Below are 27,168 nucleotides of genomic sequence, written 5' to 3' on the forward strand. Positions count from 1 at the left end.
CCTTTCCCGTTGTCGTTGTTGACCACTTCCCTCCTCCTCTCCCTAATATTTGCGAAAGTTAAAACTATTGGCATTGTAAATGACAAAGCTATTAATTTCGCTATTTTCAAAACCAACACATAAATACAAAATTTGTCATTTACAATACCAATAGCTCAAACTTTCCTAATGCGAGACCTATTGCATTGCAAATGCTTGTTTAGCTATGTTGCAGCACGGCTAAAATGAGGGGAAAAAAGTGCTATGACTGTCAATGCTGGCCACTTTATTTCACTTTTTTTCACTTTCAGCCATGCAGCTGTACAACATGACAAAGAAAATATTGACAAAGACAAATAGTTCTAGTATTTGGCTTTTCACTATTTTTAAGCCAAGTTATACAGCTGTGTGGCTGTAGTGCAGCATGCTTGAAAGTTCAAACAAAAAGCGCTATGATGAGACCAGCGTTGACTGCGTCATAGCATATTATTTTACAGTTTAAGCCATGCTGCACAGCATGTGGGCTGCTGTACAACATGGCTAAAAACTTGACAAAGCCAATAGATCGCACAGATTGGCTTTGTTAATGCTTGGTTCCTTAGGTGTTTGCATTTTGTCTGCTGTCAGCCCTTAACATGCATCATCAGTGTGATACCCAGTGTGGTACCCCATGTACAGCTGTTTACCATCTCAGGATTGTATTACAGGATGCTCCTGTCTCTGGCCACTGTGTCACTGTCGAATACTCTGCTTTGTTCTGTTCCACTATCTAATCTCTGTTCTGTGGTCCTATTCGCATTCTCAAGCAGTGCTCCCATTTTGTACATGTAGTGTGATACTACTCTGCTTCCTCCCCCTATCCTCCAGCCTGCTTGTCTTGCCCTCTTTCCTAAAATGAGTTATCTGTATTACTATTCACCTTAGAAGGATGACTGGCTGAGTCAACCCACATTTGTGTTCAAAACAGCTGCCTTTACGCTACCTAAAGAGTTTATCGTACCAGCCTAGACTTAAACATATATATCATATGCATTTTAGACACTGAACAGCATTGCCTATTTATTTCAATTAATGACAGGATCTACCAAACGTTTTTATTGTGTCTGACTGTCGTTTAATTTCGATTTTACATCACTGGTGTTGAAGTGCTAGCAAAACAAAATAAAACAATTTAAATACCAACTTTCTTTTAACATTGTGTACATTTGTGCACATTTTTGGGAAAGTGGTTGGCTTCTCATGAGAGCTTGATAAAGAATGATGGTCTCTTAATTACCCTGTGATGGAAGTTGGAAGCCTTTGTCTTTGTTTCAGTATGAGGGCTCCAGGGTGCTCTGCTGTTGGTGGGAGGTGTGTTAACAGTTAGCTGCTATTCTCACCTCTTTCCAGATCTGCAAAACTGATTATCACGCAAATTAAGAGAGCAAAGCCAAAGCTGGTGTCTTCAAAGAAAATGTCCCTGCGCCTTGCAATCTCTAGGTGAGAAGAAGTTAAGAAACGGATCCTATTTTAAAACAAGCAATGGCAAAACCAATAGGTCACACCTCTTTGACCTATTGGCTTTGCCAACGGTTTTAAGGATTGCGGCACAACAGCCTCGATGCTGTGTAGCTTAGTTACGTTTTTTTTAAAAATCCTTTAATGCAGCCACCTGTATTGTAGCCTCCTCCCCAACACTGTAGCAAGTAAATAAATCATGCCACACCCGGCGCTTGGTATTACACTTCTTTATTTTCTAGAGTGTAACAGTTAACTGACAGATACTGCGTCATGAATTTTATTAACCACACCCAATCACTTACGTGACTCGACTACGGAGTCTGCTAGGGACAATAGGGGTTCTCTGATCTATAATACACAAGACACTACATCTCCCTCTTTGTTAAATAAAAAGTACAAACACAAAAAAACTGAGTTTCTCAATGAGTCGTCGAGGCGCTCAAACCACTCTTCCAGATCTCGTGGTGTAAGGCTGAGGAAACTCAGGAGAAACAATTGCAGCAGGCACTGGTGATCTAGAGACTGATGCAGTTCTGGTGCTCTCCTGGTCCTCTGATGACAAAGTCTCACTCTGGATGTCTGGAGCTGACAGACTCCAAAACAGGTGCCGGAAATGCGAGGAATCTCTTGTAATTGACTTTTCAGGATGGTGAATAGTCACAACTTGCACTCGATTGACATAAAATGGAGCATAAGATCTGCATTTACCCCTCTGCTTGACAAGGACACAGTCTCCTTTCTGAAATGTAATGTTCCGAGCACATCAAAGCTTGTGTGCATGGATCTTCAGTCTGGACTTGTGAGATGAATCAGTGAGTCAAACTTTCTGAGCATCAATTGTTCTTTCAGTGGTCCACTGGGGCAGCTTGGTACCCATGGCTCTCCCGAACATCAGTGTGGCCGGGCTTTCTCTGGTTGTAGAATGGGGGTAGATCTGTATGCATGAAGAGTAGAATGAAGATCAGACTTTAGCTCAAGTGCCTCAAGCACAGCACACTGGACTGCCTTCTTAACATCCATCAACCTCATTAGCCTGGGGCCATAATGGTGTCATATTCTGATGCTTGATATTCAAATGTATCCTCATTGGAACTGGTGCATCCTCGCCTTTGTGTGGGTCATAACCAGCGCATACTCCTCCTTGCGTGGAACGGATCAGCACATCACCGTTGGGATCGATGTATTACCTACTGTGGCAGCAGCAGCTGCGCATCACATTTGATACAAGCGCATTGCACACAGAACCAACACATTGCAGCAGTTACGAGGAGAAAAACAACACATCTAATCTACTTCATGGCTTGATCCTGATATCCCGATGCATCGCTTTGGCTGCACTTCACATATCTGTTGACACCAAAGCATTCCAGATCAAGGTACTTTGGTTCAATAGTCTCAAGTGAGTTTCTCTATCCGGCTCATGCTCCATTGTGGTCGGCCTGAACTTTTGACTTTGCACCAGTTCAGCATGACCAGATATCTCATATAGGTGCTTATTGCTCGTAGGAAATATTACACCTTTATTCTTTAAAAAATCATATTTCGACTTTTACTAGTTGGATTTTTGCCATTTTGATCTTGCTTGATTTATAAAAATTATTCTTTATTTTTATAACCTAGTATGGAGTCTTGTGGTGTTTTCTCTGTGCTACTGTTTGAAGTACTGCACAAATAATTTACACATTGTTTCTTAAGTTAAGCCTGAATGTCATTCTACCAGAGGGTGAGCACATGATAATTTAGGGTGTATTGTGTATTTACGGCAAGATCTCCTAGTCAGGGACCTGCTCTCTCCATGATTAGCAGGGTTCGAGTACACTCTGCGCCTGTCTGATTAGGCATTGTGCCACTTGTATTATGACCCTCTGTATTGTGCCTCTTGTTTTGGGACCTGTGGCTTTTTTACATCTAGTTCCCTTGTATTGTGCCTTTTTGTGGCTGCTGCCTTTTCCTCCATGCCCGCTTTGCCACCCTTTTCCTGCTGCAGCTGCCCGTATGCCCCTCCCCTCTGCTGCTTCCCGATCCCACATCCCAGCTACCCTTTCCTCCCCCTCCCCTATTAAATGGACGGCTGCGCAGCGGACACAACGCTGGCATGCCTAGGACGTGCCAAAGGCAAGCCTTTCTGGGCCTGTCCACGACCTGACCGAGACCAGCGCCAGGACCCTGGATCTCTGGCCATACACCTCCTCGCACTCAACCCCGGAAGGATCAACAACTGCCAGATGTCCACGCCGAACACCACCCATGGCCAGTTCTCCAGCCGCCACTGCCACCACTGCTGCCACTGCTGCCACTGCTGCCACTGCCGCCAAACCTTCAACACCCTCCGCAACGCCACAGTCACTGCCCCCCTCATCGGACACCAACACCACTGAAGCCCTGAAGTGTATACTCCTCAATGTACGCTCCCTACACAAACATGCCGTAGAGATCTGGGACCTCCTCAACACCGTCTCGCCAGACATCACCTTCTTCACAGAAACCTGGATCCACTCCTCCTCCTCCTCTGCCCCCGACATCGTCACCGCCATCCCTGATACAAACTCCAGAGGAAGGACTGCCCCAACCGCCCAGGAAGAGGACTCGACTTTGCAGACAAGAGCTCCCTCCAACTCTCCACCTCCACCACGTGCTACCCAATCTCGACCACAGGGCACCTTCACTTCCAGATCCAGACCACCCCTCGAACCACGCTGCGTGGCACACACCCATAAAGACCACCAGTACCTCGAGCCTCGTTCGCCACGACCATCACCGACCTCATTGCACCCCACGCCATCACCTCTTTGGACTACATGCTCATCGGAGACCTGAACTTCCACCTTGACAACCCCAGCCACCCCAACTCCACCACCTTCCTGGACAACCTCGTCAACATCGGACTGAAACAACTCGTCACCGCCCCTACCCACAAGGCAGGACACACCCTAGACCCTGTCTTCGCAGGTGGTAACAACATCAGCTTCAGCCACACTATGTAACCACTGTGAATAGACCAGCATTGCATACACTTCCTCATCAAAAACCCATGAAGCCCAAACCCACACCCTGCCCTCTACGAAGAAACTGGAGCAAAATCTCTGATGAGCAACTCAACTCCACCCTTAACAGCGATACCCCCACCACCTCAACCAACACCAACCTCGCAGCCAAAGAACTCCACAGATGGATGCACCAACTGTGCAGACAAGTTCACGCCCCTGCACAACCCCGACAAAGAGCACCCCAGGAAGGCCGCCTGGCTCACCGCCGATCTCTGAAAATTCAGACACACCAGCAGACGCCTCGAGAAGAACTTGAGAAACAACAAAACCTCAGAAGATCTCACCGGCTACAAGAACGCCATGGCGGAATACCACCAGCGTTTCAGATCCACCAAGAGAACCTTTACCCAGATCAAAATCCATGCCAACTCCAGCAACTCCAAGGAACTCTTCAGCGTCATCCAGGAATTTTCCAAACACCCCAGCGAATCCACGGACATTCCCCCTCCCAGGACCTCTGTAACAAGGTTGGATCCTACTTCCATCTGAAAATCAAGGAGCTCTATAACAACTTCAACGACCAGATACCTGACTCCATAGCCGCCCCCTCCTCCAGCAAGGCCAGCCTACCCACCATCTACTACTGGAACCCAGTCACCACCAAAGATACCGCATCGACCATGAAAGGTATCCACTCAGGAGCCGGTACAAAAGGGGGTGGTGATGGACAGAGCATCTGAATCAATCAAACACTCACACCCAGTCAAAAGATCTGGGTTTAATCCATCACCGTTCTTTAGCCCACTTTGCCACCCCAGTTCAGACATGGCTATATGCAAATCAGTCTGACCCTGTGCCTCATGGGAGCAGTCCAGCCCGAACTGCCAAGCCATGTCTTCCCTGGACCAGAAACAAGCTTCTGAGGACCGGTTTCTGGCATTCCAGCCGTCTTCAGCCCGGCTTGCTTGAATCCAGTGGCAAAGTGAGCAAGGGACTCACGTCTGAGCATGCCCTGCCACACTTATGGTGGCCAAAAGCGGTACAAAAGGGGGTGGTGATGGACGGAGCATCTGAATCAATCAAACACTCACACCCAGTCAAAAGATCTGGGTTTAATCCATCACTGTTCTTTAGCCCACTTTGCCACCCCAGTTCAGACATGGCTATATGCAAATCAGTCTGACCCTGTGCCTCAGGGGAACAGTCCAGCCCAAACTGCCAAGCCCTGTCTTCTCTTGACCAGAAACAAGTTTCCGAGGACCGGTTTCTGGCATTCCAGCCGTCTTCAGCCCGGCTTGCTTGAATCCAGTGGCAAAGTGAGCAAGGGACTCACGTCTGAGCATACCCTGCCGCACTTATGGTGGTCAAAAGCGGTACAAAAGGGGGTGGTGATGGACGGAGCAAGCCGGGCTGAAGACGGCTGGAATGCCAGAAACCGGTCCTCGGAAGCTTGTTTCCGGTGCAGGGAAGACATGGCTTGGCAGTTCGGGCTGGACTGTTCCCATTAGGCACAGGGTCAGACTGATTTGCATATAGCCATGTCTGAACTGGGGTGGCAGAGTGGGCTAAAGAACGGTGATGGATTAAACCCAGATCTTTTGACTGGGTGTGAGTGTTTGATTGATTCAGATGCTCCGTCCATCACCACCCCCTTTTGTACCACTTGTGGCCACCATAAGTGTGGCAGGGTATGCTCAGACGTGAGTCCCTTGCTCACTTTGCCACTGGATTCGAGCAAGCCGGGCTGAAGACGGCTGGAATGCCAGAAACCGGTCCTCGGAAGCTTGTTTCCGGTCCAGGGAAGACATGGCTTGGCAGTTCGGGCTGGACTGTTCCCATGAGGCACAGGGTCAGACTGATTTCCAGATAGCCATGTCTGAACTGGGGTGGCAGAGTGGGCTAAAGAACGGTGATGGATTAAACCCAGATCTTTTGAGTGGGTGTGAGTGTTTGATTGAGTCAGATGCTCCGTCCATCACCACCCCCTTTTGTACCGCTTTTGGCCACCATAAGTGTGGCAGGGTATGCTCAGACGTGAGTCCCTTACTCACTTTGCCACTGGATTCGAGCAAGCCGGGCTGAAGACAGCTGGAATGCCAGAAACCGGTCCTCGGAAGCTTGTTTCCGGTCCAGGGAAGACATGGCTTGGCAGTTCGGGCTGGACTGTTTCCATGAGGCACAGGGTCAGACTGATTTGCATATAGCCATGTCTGAACTGGGGTGGCAGAGTGGGCTAAAGAACGGTGATGGATTAAACCCAGATCTTTTGACTGGGTGTGAGTGTTTGATTGATTCAGATGCTCCGTCCATCACCACCCCCTTTTGTATCCACTCAGGAGCCCCCTTGGACCCTTGCCTCCCGCACATCTTCCACAAGGCCACTGCTGCCATCGCCGTGGAACTGCGACACACCATTAATGCCACATTTAAAACCAGTGTCTTTCCTGACGACTGGAAGCGCGCAGAGTTCAGACCCCCTACTCAAGAAGCCATCAGCAGACCCCATGGACCTCAAGAACTACCGGCCCATCTTCCTCCTCTCCTTCGCTGTCAAAGTCACAGAGAAGACCGTCAACGCTCAACTAACAAAATTCATTGAAGAAAACTCCATCCTCGACCCCACCCAATCTGTATTCCGCAGCAACCACAGCACCAAGACAGCTCTACTTGTCACCACAGACAACATCCGCACCCTCCTCGACCAAGGACACACCGCAGCACTGATCCTTCTCGAACTCTCAGGAGCGTTCAACACCATCTCCCACTGCACAATCACTGCCAGACTCCACGATGCAGGCATATAGGGAACCGCCCTCAATGGGCTACTCTCCTTTATCACTGGCAGAATCCAAAGGATCAGATTGCTACGCTTCCTCTCCAAACCTACAGAAATCAACTGCAGAGTACCCCAAGAATCATCGCTCAGCCCTAGGCTCTGCAACATCTATATGGCACCCTTGCCGGCATTGTCAGACAGCATGGACTCAGCATAGTATCCTACACCGAGATCATCCTCTCCCTCACCAAGGACCCCATCACCACCAGACTCAGCTTCCAGGAAGGAATGAAGGATGTATCAGCCTGGATGAGCAGCAGCTGCCTGAAGCTCAACTCAGAGAAGACAGTGGTCCTCGCCCAGGACCCGCCCCCTGTAAATGGGACAACACCTGGTGGCCCACCACCCTCCGCAGCCCTCCAACCCCCAAGGACCACGCCCGACACGTTGGCATCATACGTGACTCCTCCCTCTCCATGACCCGGCAGGTCAACAACGTTGCCTCCACCTGCTACAACACCCTCCGCATCCCCGCAACACTTTCAAATGGATCTCCCTGAATCAAGGAAGACCATCACCAACGCTGTCATAACCAGCAAACTGGACTACGAAAATGCTCTAAACGCCGGAATCAACAAGTCTCTGCTCCGCAAACTCCAGGCCATACTGAACAACGCAGCCAGACTCGACCTCGGCATCCCTCGACACCTCTCGCCACGAACACATCACCTAACACCTACGAGTCCTCCACTTGCTCTCCGTTGAGAAGCGAGTAACCTTCAAGATGCTCACCCACGCCTACAAATGCCTCCCCATCAACAGACTTACAAGACCTCAAAGGCAGAATCTCCTTCCACGCACCCAAGAGAAAAGTCTGATCTGCCGACCTCCCCCTTGCCGACCCCCTGTGCATCCATCGAACAAGATCAGGTGGAAAAACCTTCTCCTACATTGTGGCCAAGGCCTGGAACGAGCTGCCGACCAACATCAGACACTCCTCCACCCTGCACATTTTCATGAAGACCCTCAAGACCTGGCTCTTTGACTGACCGGAGCTTCCCCCCCTATTCCTCACCCAGCACCTTTGCAGGTGAGTAGAGCGCTTAATTCTCCCTGATTGATTGATTGTGACTTACCCTGACTAGGATTGTGGCTCCTGATTGGACATGGTGCATATCTCTGCCAACCAGAAACACAATTTCTAACAAGTAGCAACTAGAGACAAGTAACAAAAACTCTGCACCAAAATCCTTGATAACAATAGCATCCCAACTTTAAGAACAGCTTGACAAACCACACACAGCGATGGCTTCTGCCTTCATCAAAAGCGCAGCCAAAATTCTGGAGCTATTTCTTCAAAGAGGGGGGAAGGATAAGGCATGCCTTCTTGTGTATGTTCATCTCAGTACAGCCTGTAATTCTGCAGACCTGGAATGTTCATCTTGGGTCCAGTAAGGCCAGATCCATGTCAGTTAATAAGAATTACCGCTGACTATGTAAAATAATTCATACAATATCTATTAGTACACCTGTATTTCATGTGACTATCCTGAAACTTTGTAATGGGTCCAGCTAGTCTTACTCTACATTTGAAAACCCTGCTGTATATCTAAACAATTATGATTTCCAGAGCAGCAAAAGTCCACTGACTCTTCCCATTTTTGTTTAACTTCCTCATTTCATTCCAGCTGTTTTCAGATAATCATGCTGGAACAGACTTTGAGCCTAGCAGTCTCCCCTTGAAGAACACAAATGGTGCCACACTTTTAGGTGTGATGCAGTAGGACCGCAACATTCACTTGAATTGCCTCTCCAATCTGAGTACCAGAAGACAAGCTAATTTGATGCATTATTGAATCATCATACTGACTCTTTCTACAAGTCCATTGGCTTTAGGGCAAAGTAGTGCAGTTCTCTACAATACTCCCAGACAACTCTTGTAGGACATTTTGCAGCTCTGATGTAAATTGTACACCATTATCTGTGATCAACATCTTGTATGCCCCTTATCTCATAAAATACATCTCATAAAATTGAGAAGGTCATTATTAGTAATTTTTTCAATAGGTTGAGCTTCTTTCCACTTAGCTTGATATTAAATGGGACCAATTAAGTCCAACGCAGGTTTTACCCACTGTTTGTAACACATTTCAGTCAGGGTTAACAGAGTGTTTCTGTTGCATTTGTATTTGTCAACCTAATAAGGCTTCATGTGGCATGCCTCAAACATACCTCCTATCACAAGTGCTATCCATTGCTTTCAACATTTAACTTCACCTCCTTTTGTAGAAAACACCTTTTTATTTATTTAAAGCGTGTTATAATGAGCGAGCATGAACTACGAGTATCAGAGCACTGTACGTACGATTGGGAACAGAATTAAAGACCTGAAACATAAAACTAAACACCTAACATAAAACATAGAACATAAAACTGAAACTAGAGCAAGATATGGTATGTTGCATCAGAGCTAATATTAAACATCCGCCATTCAGTTATGAAGCATTGGGACCAATTCTCCAAGATGATATGCTGGGCCTGCGTTGATTCAGTTCGGTTCCAGTTACCCGGGGGAACACTGCTAGTGTGTAGTTCTGCTGAAATTGATGTGCTTCAGCCCTGCATTAGTATTAATGTAATTGTAGCACCCATAGGGACAGGCTAACTGAGGAGAGCATGAGTAATTTGTCATTAGGATCCATTTCACCTCTTTTTTGAAAATGTGGGTAGATGGGTCTGACCAAATCTCGTGTGGTAGGAAATTCCATATCCTTGTAGCTGATCCTGAAAAGGAGCTTGTGTAGTTTTTTTTGTTTTCTGAATCTGGGGGTTCTATCCTGAGAAAGTTTGCACTTCTGAGGTAGTGGTTGCCTCCTGATATTCAAATTGATTCTGCCAAGAACCTGGGTTCATCATAATGTAGGGCTTTATGAGGGAGGCAAACAATTTTCAAATGAATTCTGGCCTCGAGATGAAGCCAGTTGAGAGACTTAAGTAAGGAGTTAATGTGGTCTAATCGTCTTGTGCCTCATACCAGTCTTGTTAATAGAGTGAGGTTCGATTTAAGTGAATCCATTCTTGACTTTGGTAGAACTGAAAGGGTCGAACAGCCATATCCCAGTCTGGAAACCACCATTGATTATACTGCGGGCTTGAAATCTGGAGGTAGCAGGAATGGTTTAATTTTCTTCAGTATTTTGAGTTGGAATGAGACACGGCGCGTGGTTGCCCTGTTATGTGCTAGCACATTCAGATTCTTGTCCAGTGTTATTCCAAAGGATTTAGTGGATTTAGTAATCGCAGGTTTGCAGATGAGGGAGTCTAGGAGATTCAGCCTATCTTAGATGTGTGGGGAGCTGTTATGAGGGAAGAAAAGTAGGAATTCTGTTTTCAGAGAGGTCAGCTTGCGGTTGTTTTGAGATAGCCAGAGTGTTACTTAGTTAGATGGAATCCTCTAAGGAGGATATCTGTATTATTGTGTATCATCTGGGTACATGTGGTGTGAAAGGTTAGATTGTTTGAGGATTTCCGTTAGTGGCTCCATTTAGAGGTTAAAAAGTGTGGGGGAAATGGTGAACCCTGGTGGTGGTCCGCATCTCACTGGTCAGGCATTTGAGAGTGAGTTGCCTAACTTGATTCATTTTGAGCAGTTCTGCAAGAAGGAAGCGAACCAGGAGAGCACATTCCCCTACAACCCCATTCTGTTTTCTGGCAATTCTGGTAGGCTGCTGTGATTGACCGTGTCAAACTCCAATGAGAGGTCTAGGAGAATGAGTAGGCAGGAATCATTGTGGTCTAGCATCTTAAGGGTGTCATCCATGATGTGTACGATGGCTGATTCTGTGCTGTGCTCTGGTCTGAATCCTGATGGAAATGTGTTGAGTAGGTTGAATTGATCAATATGTGGATATAATTGGTTGTGTGCCCATTTTTCCAACAATTTGTCAACTAAGGGACTTTGACACAGGGCAAAAATTGTTCAGGGTTGTAGGATCTGCACCAACTTTTTTCAAGAGGGGTGTCACTCGCCCAATCTTCAGACAGTGCGAGACAATGCCTTGTTTTAGTGATCAAGTAATGATTTTCGTCAGTATGGGGGAGAAGAGGTGGCTAAGTTCCTTCAGTATTGTTGATGGGATAGGTAATTTGTAGTTTGCTCCTTGGCTGGGAATGGAGATACATGTCGGAATGGCGATCGTAGTCTATAGTGGCTTGCAACCTTTCTTTGTCGATCACGATTGATTTTTCATTTTCTAAGATTTTTTCATTGAAAAAGGATGAGAAAGTTTTTCACTGAGTTATTCCTAATCCTGGTTTCATTGTTTGCCCCTGTTGGTTGATTGGCAATTTCAAACAGTCACCCTCAAGTTGGGATTTGAAGTACGATGCTTTTGCCTTCGAAAAGTGTTTTTTCTGTAGCAGTTCCGTTGTTTACATAGCTTGATTAGATGAAATGTGAGGGCTCCTGTCTCCACCTATGCTCCACGTGTCATATGTTCTATCCAGTATTTATTATTTTGCACCTACATGACAAAGTAATTAATGGATGTATGACGTACACAGCGCCCATATTACACCCAGTATAAAAGAACTCAACTCAGATGGGAGCAGAGTACCAAGTCGTTCTGTATTATTGGAAGATTGTTCAGCAGGTTAATTCACTGGCTGCAAACCACCCTAGATATAAAAGTAAAGTCGCTGCAATAGAGGCGCTCCTAGCGAACAGATAGATAAGTAGTAATTATCATTTTAAATGCTTAATTTATGACATCATCTGTTCGCGATCTTGTGTAATGTATATTTGGCTAGTAGTTCCAATAATCCTAAACTTGAACGGCTTGATTTAATCAATTATTAAGAGTGTAAGATTTAATTGAATTTCTGTCAAGTATCCGCATTATGGTTTCATATTTTAATTGGAATTATTTCATTACATGCCTACCATACTTGCTAAATGTGCTTGAAATTACTTCTTGTATTTCCGTAATCTAAAATACATAAATACCTTAATTCAAATGTTTAATTATAGTAAAAACAGCCACTAGTTTCTCGCACACTAATGCCCTCTTGGGGAAATTGTGACAAAGTGAATGATCATATGTTCACAAGAGCAAGCTGCCTGGAGATTTTTTTATTTAGCACACGACAGGAAAAGGCAACGATATTGTGAACCTAGCACAATAATGCTGTTTCCTTTCTGTGTATTGAAATAACTATTGCAACATTAGAATTGTACTTGTTAAAATGCTTTGATAGCAGGCACGTTCCATATTTTGTATTTAACGCAATGACATGGACAGCATTAGTTAAACACTAAAATCTGAATTATAGTATTAGCTTAGTTATAAGAAAACGCTATTAGTCTTCTTAGGGCAACCTTAGGTTGCAAAGTGAGAGAGAGAGTGAGACAAAGAGAATGTGTGTGTGTACATGTTTTTTTTTTGTTTGGCACTATGGGGACAAGTCTCTTTAGGCGCTTGTACTCATTTGCCAACTCAATTTGTTAAACAGGATAATAAAAAGTAAACGTAGAATCCGATATGTACACAGCTCCTTTATCCAACAAACTATAACATCTTATTTTGATGCAGCGATTTACATCCTGTAAAACTGACCCTTCACTGTTTCCTCTTTGAAATGTATATTTTATTTAAAATGTGAGACAGTGATTGAAAACATGAGCTTGTACTCTATGTAATTTGAAATGCCACCTGACAATCAGCTCAACTGTATCCCACTTGCTTCTGGAAACAAGCGCTGACAAGCCAATAGGTCTCACCTATGAGAGCTATTGGCTTTGGTAATGTTTTGTAGCCATACTATACTGAAGCATACTAATTTAAAAAGATCTATGACCCAACTAGGGCCTATGCCTTTAAAAAATAAAAAATTACATGAACCCTGGATACATCTTAGTTGTTTTTTTCATCATATTAATTTTTTCATCATAGTAATTTCTTTATTAATATTTCTAGCTATGCTGCACAGAAGCCACACTGCTATACTGCATAACTATATAAATCATTGCCAAAGTCGAGACCTATTGGCTTTGCCAATGCTTGTTAGGTCTCAGCTCAACACCCTGTGATTCTGAGCAAATTAGTTAATCTCCCCAAGTGTGAAAAAGAAAATATATATGGCATTTGGCAAAGAATCCTATCACATAAGGAAAGTAATTGCATTTATGTTCAGGTCTTGGTAAAAACATATTTGAAAGCAGATAAAATCGGCTGTCACGATAAAAGAAGATAACATCTGTTGTCACATTAAATGTCAATTTCAGAGGAGAAAAGGGCTTCTTTGAAGTGTGTATGGCATAGTAAAACAAAGCTACAAATAGCAAGAGGGTTAAAAAGGACGACAGAAAAGAAGAAAAAAGAAAAGTAGTGTTCAATCATAACACGACTAGCGAAAGGACTATTATCAAGCTGAAGCAATCAGTACTTGGTCTATGCTCCAGCTGCAAGAAGAGGAAGTGAAGACAGCATGCGCAGGTCACTTAGAAGGCAGCAAATAAGAGTAACAGTGAAGGAAACAAATGTTAAACAATAGACAGCTGCAAGAGCCTTGTTGTATACAATATCTCTCGCAAGCGAGAGAGCATGCAGCGTATGTGCTGCTTCAGGCAAGACCTAAAAATGGCGGCCAACCAGAGCCTCTGTAGCTCACACCTAGCAACATGTATCATCTCTACTATTTTGTAAAGTGCTCCTCTGCACTCTCAAGATTGGTCTGTGCTAAATACTCACATTGAGAGAAGGCAAAAAGGAAACAAAGGAAACAATGGAAGGGAGGGAGGGAGGGAAGGAAGAAAAAGGAAGGAAAAGGAAGGAAGGAAGGAAGGAAGGAAGGAAGGAAGGAAGGAAGGAAGGAAGGAAGGAAGGAAGGAAGGAAGGAAGGAAGGAAGGAAGGAAGGAAGGAAGGAAGGAAGGAAGGAAGGAAGGAAGGAAGGAGGGAAGGAAGGAAGGAAGGAAGGAGGGAAGGAAGGAAGGAAGGAAGGAAGGAAGGAAGGAAGGAAGGAAGGAAGGAAGGAAGGAAGGAAGGAAGGAAGGAAGGAAGGAAGGAAGGAGGGAGGGAGGGAGGGAGGGAGGGGGGAGGAAGGAAGGATAGTTGAACAATTGTGAGCGTGAACAATACAGCCTACAGGTATTGTGACTGCTTACTATTATTCAAGCAGATATTAGCCAGAGAGGCAGCACATCTCTGTCACTTTTAATATGTGTTTTCCTATAAAAGCCTATCATTCAAACCCATTGTTATGTAAATACTGTGTTATAGACTATGCCGTTTCAACTGGTTGTCCTTGTACCTCTTTCAGCCAGAAATGTCGGCTATTTGTGATTCAAATGCAATTACAGTTCGAAATCACATTCAGATTTACAACTCTATTATTGGATTTTTATATTGGTTCATGGAGTTCTCCGATTAGCGCAGCGGATTCATATGACAGAAGAAAAGACAAAAATCCTAAAGACCTTAAGGTATGAAACCAAATGCAAGTTCCAAAATATAAAAAAAAAAGATAAAACAAATATATTTCTGCAAAACTGACGAGCTATTCATGCTGAAATGTTTAGTGTAAAGTTTGGCAGCAGTACAGGGCTATAAGAGTAGCAACAATAAACAGAAGAAAGGAGCCGAGATACCTTAATGAACCAAAGGGTGAGGTCAACAAGGACGCCTGTGGATGGGACAGTAAAAGGCAATTGTATAGCGAACCCCCAGAGAAAATGAGAATTGAAGGAGAGTGGGTTTAACCATTCCAACTTGAAAGCTTCTACACTGACCTAATGTCATTGTTGTATATACAATAGTTTAGATCTTGTTGCATTAGATGTTTTATTTAAGATCATATACCTTGAATTCCAGATTACAACTGGTACAATATTTGCATTATATGCACTAGGAGCCTTGTGGTTCTGAGGGGGGCACTCCAGACAGAATGAGTAATGTGCTGGGGGCGTGAGGGTGTGGTTATCCGAAAAGTATGATGAATTGCAAAGGGAATAACATGAGTGTACACTGAGAAATAAAGAAGTGTTTCACTATAGCTCCTGTGTGATGTACTTAATCTACACGTCGAAGGGCTATGGAAAATGCTACATCTGGTGACGAGTACGGGATACGTGGAGAAAAGAAAATGAGACTGCTCTCCCTGAGAGTTTGCAACGATACATCAAACTGCTCATGGGTGCCACATGTGCCCGAAATCGATTCAAAGCAGTCTGCGACTGGCACATGTGGAGTCAAAGCCTCACTGATCCAGCCCACGCACAACCGCATAGAGAGTTGAAGGCTTTGCAGAGGAGCACATTCAAAACACTTATCAAGAAATCACCAGTGAGGTCGCTGGCAAGAAGCAAAACATTGGTGCAAGATGGGCTGTGCGGATAAAAACATTTAATGACTTCATAGATGCACTAGAGGAAGAAGATGCAAAGAAGTTTATCAAATACTTAAAGAACCTTGCAGGCAATGGAGGGAAAAAAGTGCTAAAGAAAATCTCACAGACTGAAATAAAGTCATACCAAAAGGTAAAAGAAGCGTTAAAAGCCATGTTAAATCCAATGTCAAGCATCAACTACAAAAGGTATATCTTCAGCCAAGCACGATAACAGGTTGTGAAACAATGGATGAGTTTGTCGAAAGACCTGATGCACTCATTAAACATTGCAAATTCCGTGTCTTTTCCGATGAAGAAGCCATGCATCTCAGAACCATTTATGACTGTCTTTCTGACTCATTTAGAAGAGGTATGTTGAGAGAAACGTACAGTTTAGAGAAAATGCTGATGGCTGCGAGAGCAGAAGAACAACCAGACCAATAGGGAGTTGGATGGCTGCCAATTGCTTAAAGTTAAATTCCGATAAAACGGAGGTAGTCATCTTCGGACCATTAACACCTGAGTGGTCATCCAATTGGTGGCCTTCCTCCTTAGGCTCTCCCCCCGAGCCTGTCAGTAAAGTGAGGAATCTGGGAGTCATCTTTGATGACCGCCTCACGTTCCACCCACATGCCAACCAGATTACCTCTTCAGCCTTTTACAAACTGAAGCTTATCAAAAAAATTCTCCCTTTTCTACCTGATAAAGCTGGTAAAACTCTTGTCACCTCCCTTGTGCTGTCCACTTTGGATTTTTGCAATGCTCTGTTCCTCAATGCACAGGAAGGAGTCTTGAACAAATTGCAAATAATACAAAACTCTGCTGCGAGGCTTTTGGGAAATATCCCCAAACATCACTCTGCCTCTAAAACCATCAAAGAGCTGCATTGGCTATCCATTAAAAACAGGATAAAGTTCAAGACTCTGTGCATTGTGTATAAAGCGTTGCATAACCAAGGACCAGCACATCTCATCCGTAACCTGATTCCTTATCGTCCGTTCAGAACACTACGTTCATCTTGTTCAGGTGATCTTGTGATACCCCGTACAAAAACGGTCTCATGGGGCGACAGAAGATTCCTGGTATCAGCCCCTAACTTGTGGAACACTCTGCCTCCAATGATTAAAGCCAGTCCATCCTTATGGTCTTTTCGTAAACAACTTAAGACCTGGCTCTTTAATCAATAAATCATCCATAGTTCCTTCAGGGTAAATATTCAGATACTCAGCGCCGAGACGCCCACGGGCCATTGCATGCGCTTTACAAATATCAAAAAATAAATAAATAAATAAAATAAATAAATAAACAAGCTGCAGACGTGGAAGCAGGAACAGCTCACAAGAATCTGCCCTGACTGTGAAAAGTAAGCACATGCAGAAAAGTGATGCAAGTAAGTCAACATATTTAAAGAAATCAAAACTATGCTTTTGATGTGGATTTTCATTTCTCCACGAAGGTGAATATCCAGCTATTAGATAGGCCTGTAAAGGTTGTGGGAAAGAGAATCATTTTATAACTGTATACCGAGCCAAAGAAAAATAAAGTGCGTCACTACAGAAAGAGAAGCTGGACACAAGAAGTAATCTTGCCCCGCCAAAAAAAACAAAAAGCCCCATGGACTATGACAAGCAGAGATCAGGCAATGCAGTGGTTGTCAAGTTCATTGTACAAAGGCTCTTCGACATCAACATCGAGTACCGATGAAGAAAATGAGTGTGCCCTAATGGTATCAACCAAAAAGCAGCGTGAACATGTTGGATCAACTGCATGTAAAGAAGATCACAATTCAAAGAAAACAAGCTAATCAAAATAACAGACTTCTTTTGAACACTGACCCAGAATCACATCGAAAGAGAACGATCACCCAATAACTTTCACCATCAACAGTGGTGAGTCGATTAGCATCATGCCCATAGAAAAGTTTAAAAGCCTACTCCGGCCTCACCTCATTCTATCAGACATGAAGGTCTAGACCTGAGCTGCGTCTGAACCAATGTAAAGCCAAGGGTCATTCACAGCAACACTCTGACCCAAAAAGACATTGGTGCAAGCCATCATTCATGTTCTACAAGGGACATCGTCGAGTGCCTGTTTGATCAGCTTTGCCACCACTGCTGACAAGGAGTTCATATACCTCAACTACTACCTCTGTCTCAATCTGAGATCACAAGCTGATTCCCTTAGTTCCACGGCCTGGGAGAACTCAAGAAAATGAAAGTAAAGCTTGATATCAATAAAGATATTCGCCCTGTTGCTTAGCGCCATTGCAGAGTTGCTTTTCATCTACAAGAAACTGTAAAGAAAGAACTGGAAGCACTCTTGAAACATAATTTACCACTCCACAAGCCCCACACCATAGGTTTCGCCCATAGTCATAGTGCCCAAAAAGGACAGTATGCATTTACATTGACATGCACCAGGCGAACAAAGCCATTGAGAGAGAGAGAGAAAGAGAGAGAGAGAGAGAGCGAGAGAGAGAGAGAGAGAGAGAGAGAGAGACATTCTGGTCCGCACATAGCAAACATGACTATGCAACTGACCGGAACCAAAGTATTCTTCCGTCTTGCCCTGAATAAAGGATACCATGAATTTGAACTAGAGAAGAGCTGCAGGTAAATTACTACCTTTTTTAATCATATTGGTTTGTTCAGATACAAGAGTCTGAGCTTTAGAGTATCTTTGGCTGCTGATACATTTCATGATATCATTTGCCGAAGAATTCAACCTGTCACATATGCTTTCAACTACAGCGATGACAAACTGTTTTTTGTGAGAACACAAAAAGAACACAACAAAGCCCTCAACCAAGTGTGCCAGTTATGAACTGATGTAGGTATCACTCTGAATACTGCAAGGTGCAAATTTCACAAGACCAAACTCAAGTTTTGTTAGCATATATTCTCTGATGGGGGAATGACTACAAACTCAGATAAGGTGCAAGCACTGACATCCACTTGCCCCCTCCCCCCCAAGATGTTACCATGCTGAGATCCTGCCTAGACATGGCCAGTTATTGCTTAAGTTGCCCTCTCAACTTTAGTACCGTGAGTGCCTCATTAAGAAACTCGACAACACAAAATGTACCTTTTCATTGGTCTACAGAATATTACAGTAGTTTCAGAGACAGTAAACATGCGTTTGAGAATGCAACTGAAATGGCCCTTTTTGATTCTAAGTTACATACCGAGGTAACGGTTGATGCAAGCCCGGTTGGGCTAGGGACAATACTTGCTGAACACAATGGTCATCTGAATGCTCAGAGACATAATATGGCCTATGCCAGTCATAGCCTGTCTGAGACAGAAGGCGCTTACTCTCAGCTGGAGGAAGAGAGTCTGGCTGTGGTGTGGGCCTGCAAACATTTTTATGTATTCCTCTATGGAAAGCGGTTTACTGTTGTCACTGACCACCAGGCTCTACTCAAAATTTTGGGAAACCGAAGGCCAATATGCCTCCCGAATTGAGAGGTGGGGGTTAAGACTTAAAGAGTATGACTATGAAATTATACACAAGCCGGGGAAATATTAAAACCCTGCAGACTACTTTTCACGAGTGCAGCTACATCGTCACAGCTGTACATCCAGGACAGCTGAAGCATACATATCAACTTTATTGTGGAATCCATCAGCCCAGAGGCTCTGTTGGTGGAACAAATCATTGCTGTCACCAATGCTGACAAGAACATGACTGTTAGCAAAGAAATCATTGCCGCGCAATCATGGAGAAGAAATTACTTAACCAGTGACAAAGATGTTGACTTTCAAAAGTTTAAAAAAGCACCGGATGATTTTTCAGTCACCCAAGAAGGCGTAATACAAAGAGGTTTGCGAATCATCCTACCTGAAAGCCTAAGGCAGAGAGTCATCGAGCTTGCTCATGAAGGACACAGCAGGTGGTGACAATGTCTGACATTCCTGCCCATGCTTGGAAAAGGTCTGCTGTTGATTTCTAGGGTCCTATAGGAAATGGACACCATCTGATGGTAGTCATCGATGATTACTCACATTTTCCTTTGGCGAAAGACTGTTGTCAACAACCCATGACAAAGTCATAGAACGCCTAGATGACGTCTTTGTGACATGGAGCATTCCTGAAATCCTCAGCTCTTAAAACAGACGCCCTTTAGTAGGAAAGGGTTCAAAGAATTTCTTGTCTGACTCAATGTCAAACACCAAAAGAGCACACCTCTCTGGCCACTCATATCATCGAATGATCATGGGTACCCCTAAGAGAGTAATTCAGTGTGATGCACCTAGTGAATACGAATCCGGAGGAGGAAGCAACATTGCTATCCCTTGACACCCATATGGCATTCGATAGCAATAAATGGCATTATCTATTTGAAGTTCTGACGCGATTTGGGTTCGGCCCCCAATTCCAATCCTGGATTAAATTGTTTTACCCAGCCCCCTTGGCCATGGTCCGAGTAAATGGTTCTGTATCTTGCTCCTTTGCCCTCCATAAGGGTACCAGACAGGGATGCCCTTTATCCCTGATGTTATTCGCACTAGTGTTGGAACCATTGCCAGTCTGGATGAGAGGTGACCCTGTGATATCTGGTATTTATGGGGGGACCAATGGGAAGAGAAACTCTTGCTATATGCAGACGATGATCTCTTGTAAGTGACAAGGCCAAGATTCATGGTGAGCCAGCTCTTACAGATTTTTAACCTATTCATTGGTTACTCAGGATACCAGATTAGTTGGGACAAGTTCTTGTTGTGTATGTTGACAGATGGTCCCCCACCACTACTAGGGGCAGGTGCCCAACTGCAGGTCAAGAGCAGCTTTAAATATTTGGGCATACAAATTACCAAAACATATGCCGACTTTCTCCCAAAGAACTTACAACCACAACTAGACAGGTTAAAAAGTGACATAGCCCACTGGAGGACCCTGCCAATCTCTCTTATGGGACGAGCGGTTCTTTTTAAAATGATGTCCCTCCCCAAAGTGCTACATATCCTGCAGAATAGGCTGTGTCCAGTCCCAGATAAATTCTTTAAGGAAGTGGAGAGTGAATTACAGACGCTATTATGGGATGGTGGGGGTGCAAGGATCGCCTTAGCAAAGCTACAGAGAGGCGTATATGACAGTGGTTTGGCCATGCCTGACGTCCAGAAATATTATTAGGCATCACAGTTAATGGTCATCAATGACTGGGTGTTCATGGACAGAAATGACCCAGCATATCGAGTGGACCACTGGGCGATGGGTGCAAGAGGATACATGGGGGCACTATACATCTGTGCAGTGAACAGACATATGCCACCCCATTTCAGTACTGTGATCAAGGTGTGTACAAAAGCCATTAGATTTCTCGGGTAGGATAACAGGCTGACGGAACAAACGCCCTTGCGGCATAGTGACATGCTCAAGGAAGTTGGTAGGCTACAAGTTCTAAGTAGAAACTAATAGATATAATCTGTTTGAGAGATGTATGGCGGGGACAGGCCCTGTCCCCGTTCTCTTCACTGAAAAAAGAGTTCCAACTAACAGAGTGATATAGATACTTGCAATTGTGGCATGTGGTACATAGACATATCAAAGAGAGGATACACCTCCAGGAATACAGCAAACTAGATGATAGGCTACTACTGGACCTGATACCCAAAAAGGTGCTGTCTTGTACATACAATAAAATCATTAACAACTCGCCTGACCCTCTTGTGAAGTTCAGAGATGCATGGGAATCCGACGTAGGCTTACTTGATGATGTTGATTGGGTGGAAGCGGTGCAAAGCCCTAGGGAGGTGGCAATCAGGGCACGCTTTGGCTGGTCGAGCTACGAATATTACATAGGTCCTATTCCACCAGCACACTCATGTTCAGAATGGGTCACACCCTCACAGAGGATTGCCAGAGGAAATGTAAACGGAGGGGCACCTTTTTCCATATATTGTGGGACTGTCCGATTAAACAACAATTCTGGAAGAGGGTGATGCGAGTAATGTAAGAATTCCCAGGTCTCACAATACCTCTAGAGGTGCGGATGGCATGTTCTATGTGTATCCGGGGAACAAACATGGCTTAAAACTCAAAACATCTGATTACTAGTGGCTGCAATGGTGGCCAAGAGAAATATCGAGGGGGCCCGGGGTGCCAGCCCGGGGTGCCAGCCAGCCAGCCACCGACAGTGGGCGGTGGAAAATGGACATGGACTGGTGCTGCGCTGCTGAGAAAATAATATATGATAGTCGAGGCTGCCCGAATAAATGGGAGAAGGTATGGAACCAGTGGGAGTTATATAGGAGTATCTAAAGGAAGTCAGGATATATCAACAAGATGGGGTGCGAGAACATGATAGTTCCGGGGACAGCTCTCATGGGTCCCAAAGCAGTCCAAAATTACAATATCTTTAAAGAATGTACAATATGCTGCTCTGTATGTACTGTCAAAAATGTAATGTGGTAAGGTTACTCATTAACACTGCTGATGTTTTAATGAAAAGGTTATTTTTTTTTAAAAAGAGAGTCATTCAGTGAGCGTCCCTGGAAGGACTCGACCTGTAACGAGCCTTGACCTAGGCCCTCAGAGCCTATAATCAACTTTGCACTTGACAACTGGTGAGATTCCAGCCTCCTTCCTGTTTGGGAGAGTCATCAGAACAAAACGGAAGCAATGGACCTCGGATTGGTCCGTCAACACTGACGAAGATCGAGACACTGACGTGACTCAGAAAAAGAAAATGAAGACCTATGCCAACCAACGTCACCATGCCCAGAAAACAGTCTTTGATAAAAAAGACTAAGTACTGGCTAAATAAAAATGATGACGAAAAATGGACACCCTTGTTGCAGCTGATCCTCTACTGGTTGTGGTGAGCAAAGGACATATGGTGACATCACATCAGTTGGGACACATCACATTTTAAACACCTACCATACCATTTGTCGAGACCTGAAACCATGTGAGCGATGACCCTGCCAGCAGGTCTGGCTCAAGTGCCTGAGCCTAAGTCGCTGATGCCCGATTCAAGGTGGACCCCAATCATCTTGGATCACCCGTGCCAGCTGACAAGTGCAAGCACCTCGCCAACTAATTGAAGAGATGTGATTTCTAATAATGTCTTCCACTCTTTATTAAACAAAGGTGGAGATGTAGCATATTGGTGTTCAACACACAAGGACCCTCATGGTTCTGAGAGGGACTCTAGACAGGAACTACATATTGTGCTAGTAGTTGTAAGGGTGTGTTTGTCTGGAAAGTATGATGTAATGCGCAGTGTGTGAGCGTATGTTGAGGAATAAAGAAGTGTTTCACTAAAGCTCCTATGTGGTGTACTTAATTTGCATGCTCCAGCGATGGGGAAGGTGCTACAAAACATTTACTGGGATAGTAGTGTATACCAGTACTTAATTTGTGACAGACGGGCCCCAGTGGCACATACTTCTCAACGATGTCACTTGGAATTGGTTGGGGATCGCAGCTGTAACCTCTAGCTTGCTTCCTGCTACTCCTGGCACTTTCTTTGCGACCCCTTGCTCCAGAGGAGGCAAATGTTTTACTGAGAAGCAAGAGGCAGCATAGCCAGTCTTTCATTTTCAAAAATGTGCAAGGAAATAGAAGAAGGATAGCCAGTACAGTGATACTTCACTAGACAGTGTACTCAGTATACTGTCAGCCCCTCTTCTATTTCCAAACCGCCAACAGAAATAAAAGGACTGCCGATGTCCCTGCAGGATGCCATGCTACATTTTCCTGGCCAGCTGTCTGAATGACCAAAGGGCAGGCTGAGATAAGAGAGACAGTCAGGAGCTATGGCGTTGCAGCTGCTGAACAAACAGATATGGTCTGCCTTCCATCCTCAGCAGCGAGTTGTTCTTCCATGGACCCTTGAACCTTTCACAGGAGCAGGCATCTTAAATGTCTTTGGAATAACACACATACTTTTACAAATTAAGCATTGGTAAGAAAAAAGAAAGAGCTACAGAATTAGGACCTCCTTACAAGTTGGCTAGCATTACCAGTAGTAATTTCACCACTGGAAACTCCATTATTGTAACTTAGGGGCATTTCCCAGAGCGAAATTCTTGGACTGTTCAGAGTTAATGAGGCCAAAATGAGGGATAACTTGCTGAATCAGAGTAACTCTGCCTGAGGTCCACACATTTACCTTCTTTCAGCCTCTTTTCCCCTTGTTCAACCCCCTAGATATGAACTGGTGAATGAGTATTGGAAAAATCATAGGTATATGGTATTACTGCACAATTTAAAATACCAGGAATCGGGTACAAACATTGTTTACACCAGATCCTGTATTCCTAGTCGCCTTGTCATGGGACACATGTGGCCTCATAAGGATGGCTGGTGGGCTTTGACCGCCCGCCACCCTAGCGGTAAACGGGACCGTCCGCCTTAAGGGCCTTAAGTGGCATTAGGATGTGCCCGCCAATCTGGCGGGCACATCCTGTACTTATAGCATTGTATCGGGCGGTGCTCTCTGCACCGCCCGCCACAATGCTACAAATGCATTGAAGCATTTGCATAATGAAAGCAGCAGGCACCGCCCGGTGCCTGCCGCTTTCATTATGTAAATGCAGGGGGGTACCATAGGTACCCCCGTGTGCACCCCCCTACTGTGCTTCACTCTGGGGGCTCGCAGGGGGCCCGCAGGGGGGCCCCAGCGTGAAGTCCACCTGCCTTAGGCATTGTAAAATGCCCATAGTAATGTGGCTGGCGGTGTCTGATAGACACCGCCACCATATTATTCCTTTTCCGCCCCGGCCGCAAGGCGACCGGGGCGGAAAAGTGGCAGGCAGTGTTTTGCTCCGCCGTGGTCTCCCCCGCCATTCTAATATGGCGAGGGGAATACAGGGAAGGATGGCGGGCGGATTGCCCCGGCCAGGCTGGCGGTGGCTACCGCCAGCCTGGTGGGGGCAATCCGCCCGCCATCCTAATGGACCCCTAAGTAGGGTATTACAGGAGGCAGAAAAAGGAACAGAATAGATGACACCTCTTATCCGCACCTGCTGTTAAAATCTAGGAACTTTCCCTCATCTAAAAATAATGTATTCAACGTTGATCTTTTATACAGCAAATATTGTGGTATATTAACACAAGTACAGGTGAGTTACACAAACCACGTCTCTAACATTGCCTATGAATTCAAAACAGAATATATCACATCTAAGTGACATTATCCCAATGCAGACCATAGTAGAGCAATGTAAATGCCAGATGAATAGACTCCACTGAGCGTGTGACTTCTTCGATATTGTGGGTCAAACAATGAAACAATATTAATATTGCTTGTCACATAGTTACTTTATGGCCCTCTTCTACAAGTCCTTGTTTGAGGTTTACCATTGGCTATGACGTACCTCGCCGATCATGCCATTCCACACTCCCTCAATCTTCTTCCCATGCTTCCCATTGGTGACCAGGTACAGATCATAGGTGAAGCCGATTGTCTTAGCGAGTCTCTTGAGTATATCGATGCAGAAGCCTTTGCAGCACTGTTTCACGAAGATGATGGGATCGGTGAGGGAGCTGGTGAGGCTAAGGGGGAAAAGATTACAACAAAAGTGCGTCAGGTGAAAAGAACAAATTCTGGTTTCTCATTCAAGAACTGAAGGTGGCAGTAGTTTAACTGAGTGCTACAGTAATAGTAATCTACATTTCAAGTCTCAGCCAAGCAGTGAGGTGCTGTGCTCTAATAAGAACCTTTAACTCCCCTATTGACTCTTCTGAGAATGCTTCCTCCTCGTGATCCATTTGTCGAAAGGACATAATCAGGTCAGTAACATTGATAAGCATGTAGTGTGATAAACTGAATGTTTTAATGGATGTTAGTGCCTTTACTCTAGCTTGTTTTATGTGAATCTTAGTTGTAAACCACTCTTTTCTAAACATTATGGGGCATATTTACTGGCCCATTGTGCCGACGGGCATCACTTTTCTTTATTTGACGCACCAGCATGCAGTGTGCCTGCCTATATTTATAAGGTCACATAAAGTCACTCTGCGTGTATATTCAAGGCCTTGTAAATATGGGCCCCTTTCACTCATTACTCTGTGCGAAAGGGGCGTTCCATAGGTGTTGCTGTGGGTGTTCCCATGCAACATCCATTGCACCTGGCACATTCCCATATTTATAACATTTTGTAAAACTGGGACGGTGTCTGAATGCTATGCCTCCTGAGGGGAGGCACACTAATAGCGCAACGAGGAGAAATTGTTTTAATTCTCCTTATTTTTTCCTCTTTCAATGCGTGCTGCATTCTGTAGCATTCATAGAAAAAGAAAATGCCATTAAGGATTGTTTTGTGCAGGAAGGATTATATTTGTGCAGGAAGGTTCCTTCCTGCACAGAAACAATCATCCCCTCAGTGCAGGCACCCTTGCAAAATGACGCAAAGGTGCCTGCGCTGGCACATGGCAGCCAATTGTGCGCAAGAGAAAGCAGTTATTAATATGACGCATCCCTGTGCTTTGAAAATGACGCAGCAGCTAAATGGCTTGTGGTGCCGCTCTGCTTTATTTTCTTGTAGACGAGGCACCCAATGTACTAACTGATTTAGCTATAAAGCATTGGTTTTCCTAGGTGCCTTTCTATTTTTATAAGGCCGAATAATAAAGCTTTACAAGCCCTCTAAAATGTTTCCTAATTATGTCAGAGGCAGCAGAGTAGAAAATATGTTGAGCCGACAATGTCTGCTCTGAGTTGGTTGGTTTCCACATTAAGCATGATTTCCGTCTATGCTGGACATTACCAAAGGATAACACCCTTTGCTGGGGTTACGAATCTCTGTGCATTGCCTGCCCAAGAATTATGGGCCAATGGTGCGGGGAACAGAATAAGTGAAAGGAGGAATAACACAATAACAGACCGATGGATAAAGAGGAGTGGCTGAAAGCCCCTATAAGTAACTATGTAATACATTTATTTTAGTAAAAATTATTTTAGCAACATGAAAAGGTGCTGTGTAACGCCAAATCTAACAAGGTGCTCCCTAAAGCTCAGAGGACATAAATGTTCATGGGAGGAAACCCAACACAAAAAAACATCTAGACCACCAAAGGCAATTTTATGAAAGCCATTCAAGTCATTTTTAAACTAGATTTCATCATTTGGTTCAATTGCATTCTCATGAAATTGTATTTTCCAAAAGCAACAGATGGTGCGCTATAAAAACAAGAATGTACTTGCTTTTCTAAGAACATTGAAACAAAAAGAAATATTCAAATAAAACCAAGTAAAAATATACAAATACAAATATATAAATATGGACGTTTGTTGCATTCTGTAGTCGAAAGATTAAGGAGTTTGAAAAATTCCCACAGGTATTCAATATACATTAGAATGTAAATAGATACCGGTGATGCCTGTGATAATCAGAAACCTCTCGAGTCCCCAGTCCCCACAGTCGTTGCTTAGAGGACGCTGTCTGCGCGTGCACAATGCTGCGAGTTCAAAGCCATCCCTGCAAAGGCTGTTTGTACTCACTTTACTCAGGAGAACAATACAAGAGTTGTGAAATATCGGTCCCACGCAACCAAGACACTACTTGGGGCATACAACAAAACAGCATTAAAAGAAT

At 44.5% G+C, this 27,168-nt stretch overlaps 1 protein-coding gene across 1 annotated transcript in view; it reads right to left on the reverse strand.

Moving 5' to 3' along the window:
* Positions 1 to 27,168, reverse strand: part of GRIN2D (glutamate ionotropic receptor NMDA type subunit 2D) — a 1,061,440-nt gene that overhangs the window by 629,848 nt on the left and 404,424 nt on the right. The window contains exon 5 of the mRNA XM_086930354.1: positions 24,949 to 25,126. Within this exon, the coding sequence (XP_086786480.1) occupies positions 24,949 to 25,126 (178 nt within the window). The remainder of the gene's footprint in view (positions 1 to 24,948; positions 25,127 to 27,168) is intronic.

This window comes from Lissotriton vulgaris, chromosome 7, assembly GCF_964263255.1.
Source record: "Lissotriton vulgaris chromosome 7, aLisVul1.2, whole genome shotgun sequence".
Taxonomy (NCBI): Eukaryota; Metazoa; Chordata; class Amphibia; order Caudata; family Salamandridae; genus Lissotriton; species Lissotriton vulgaris.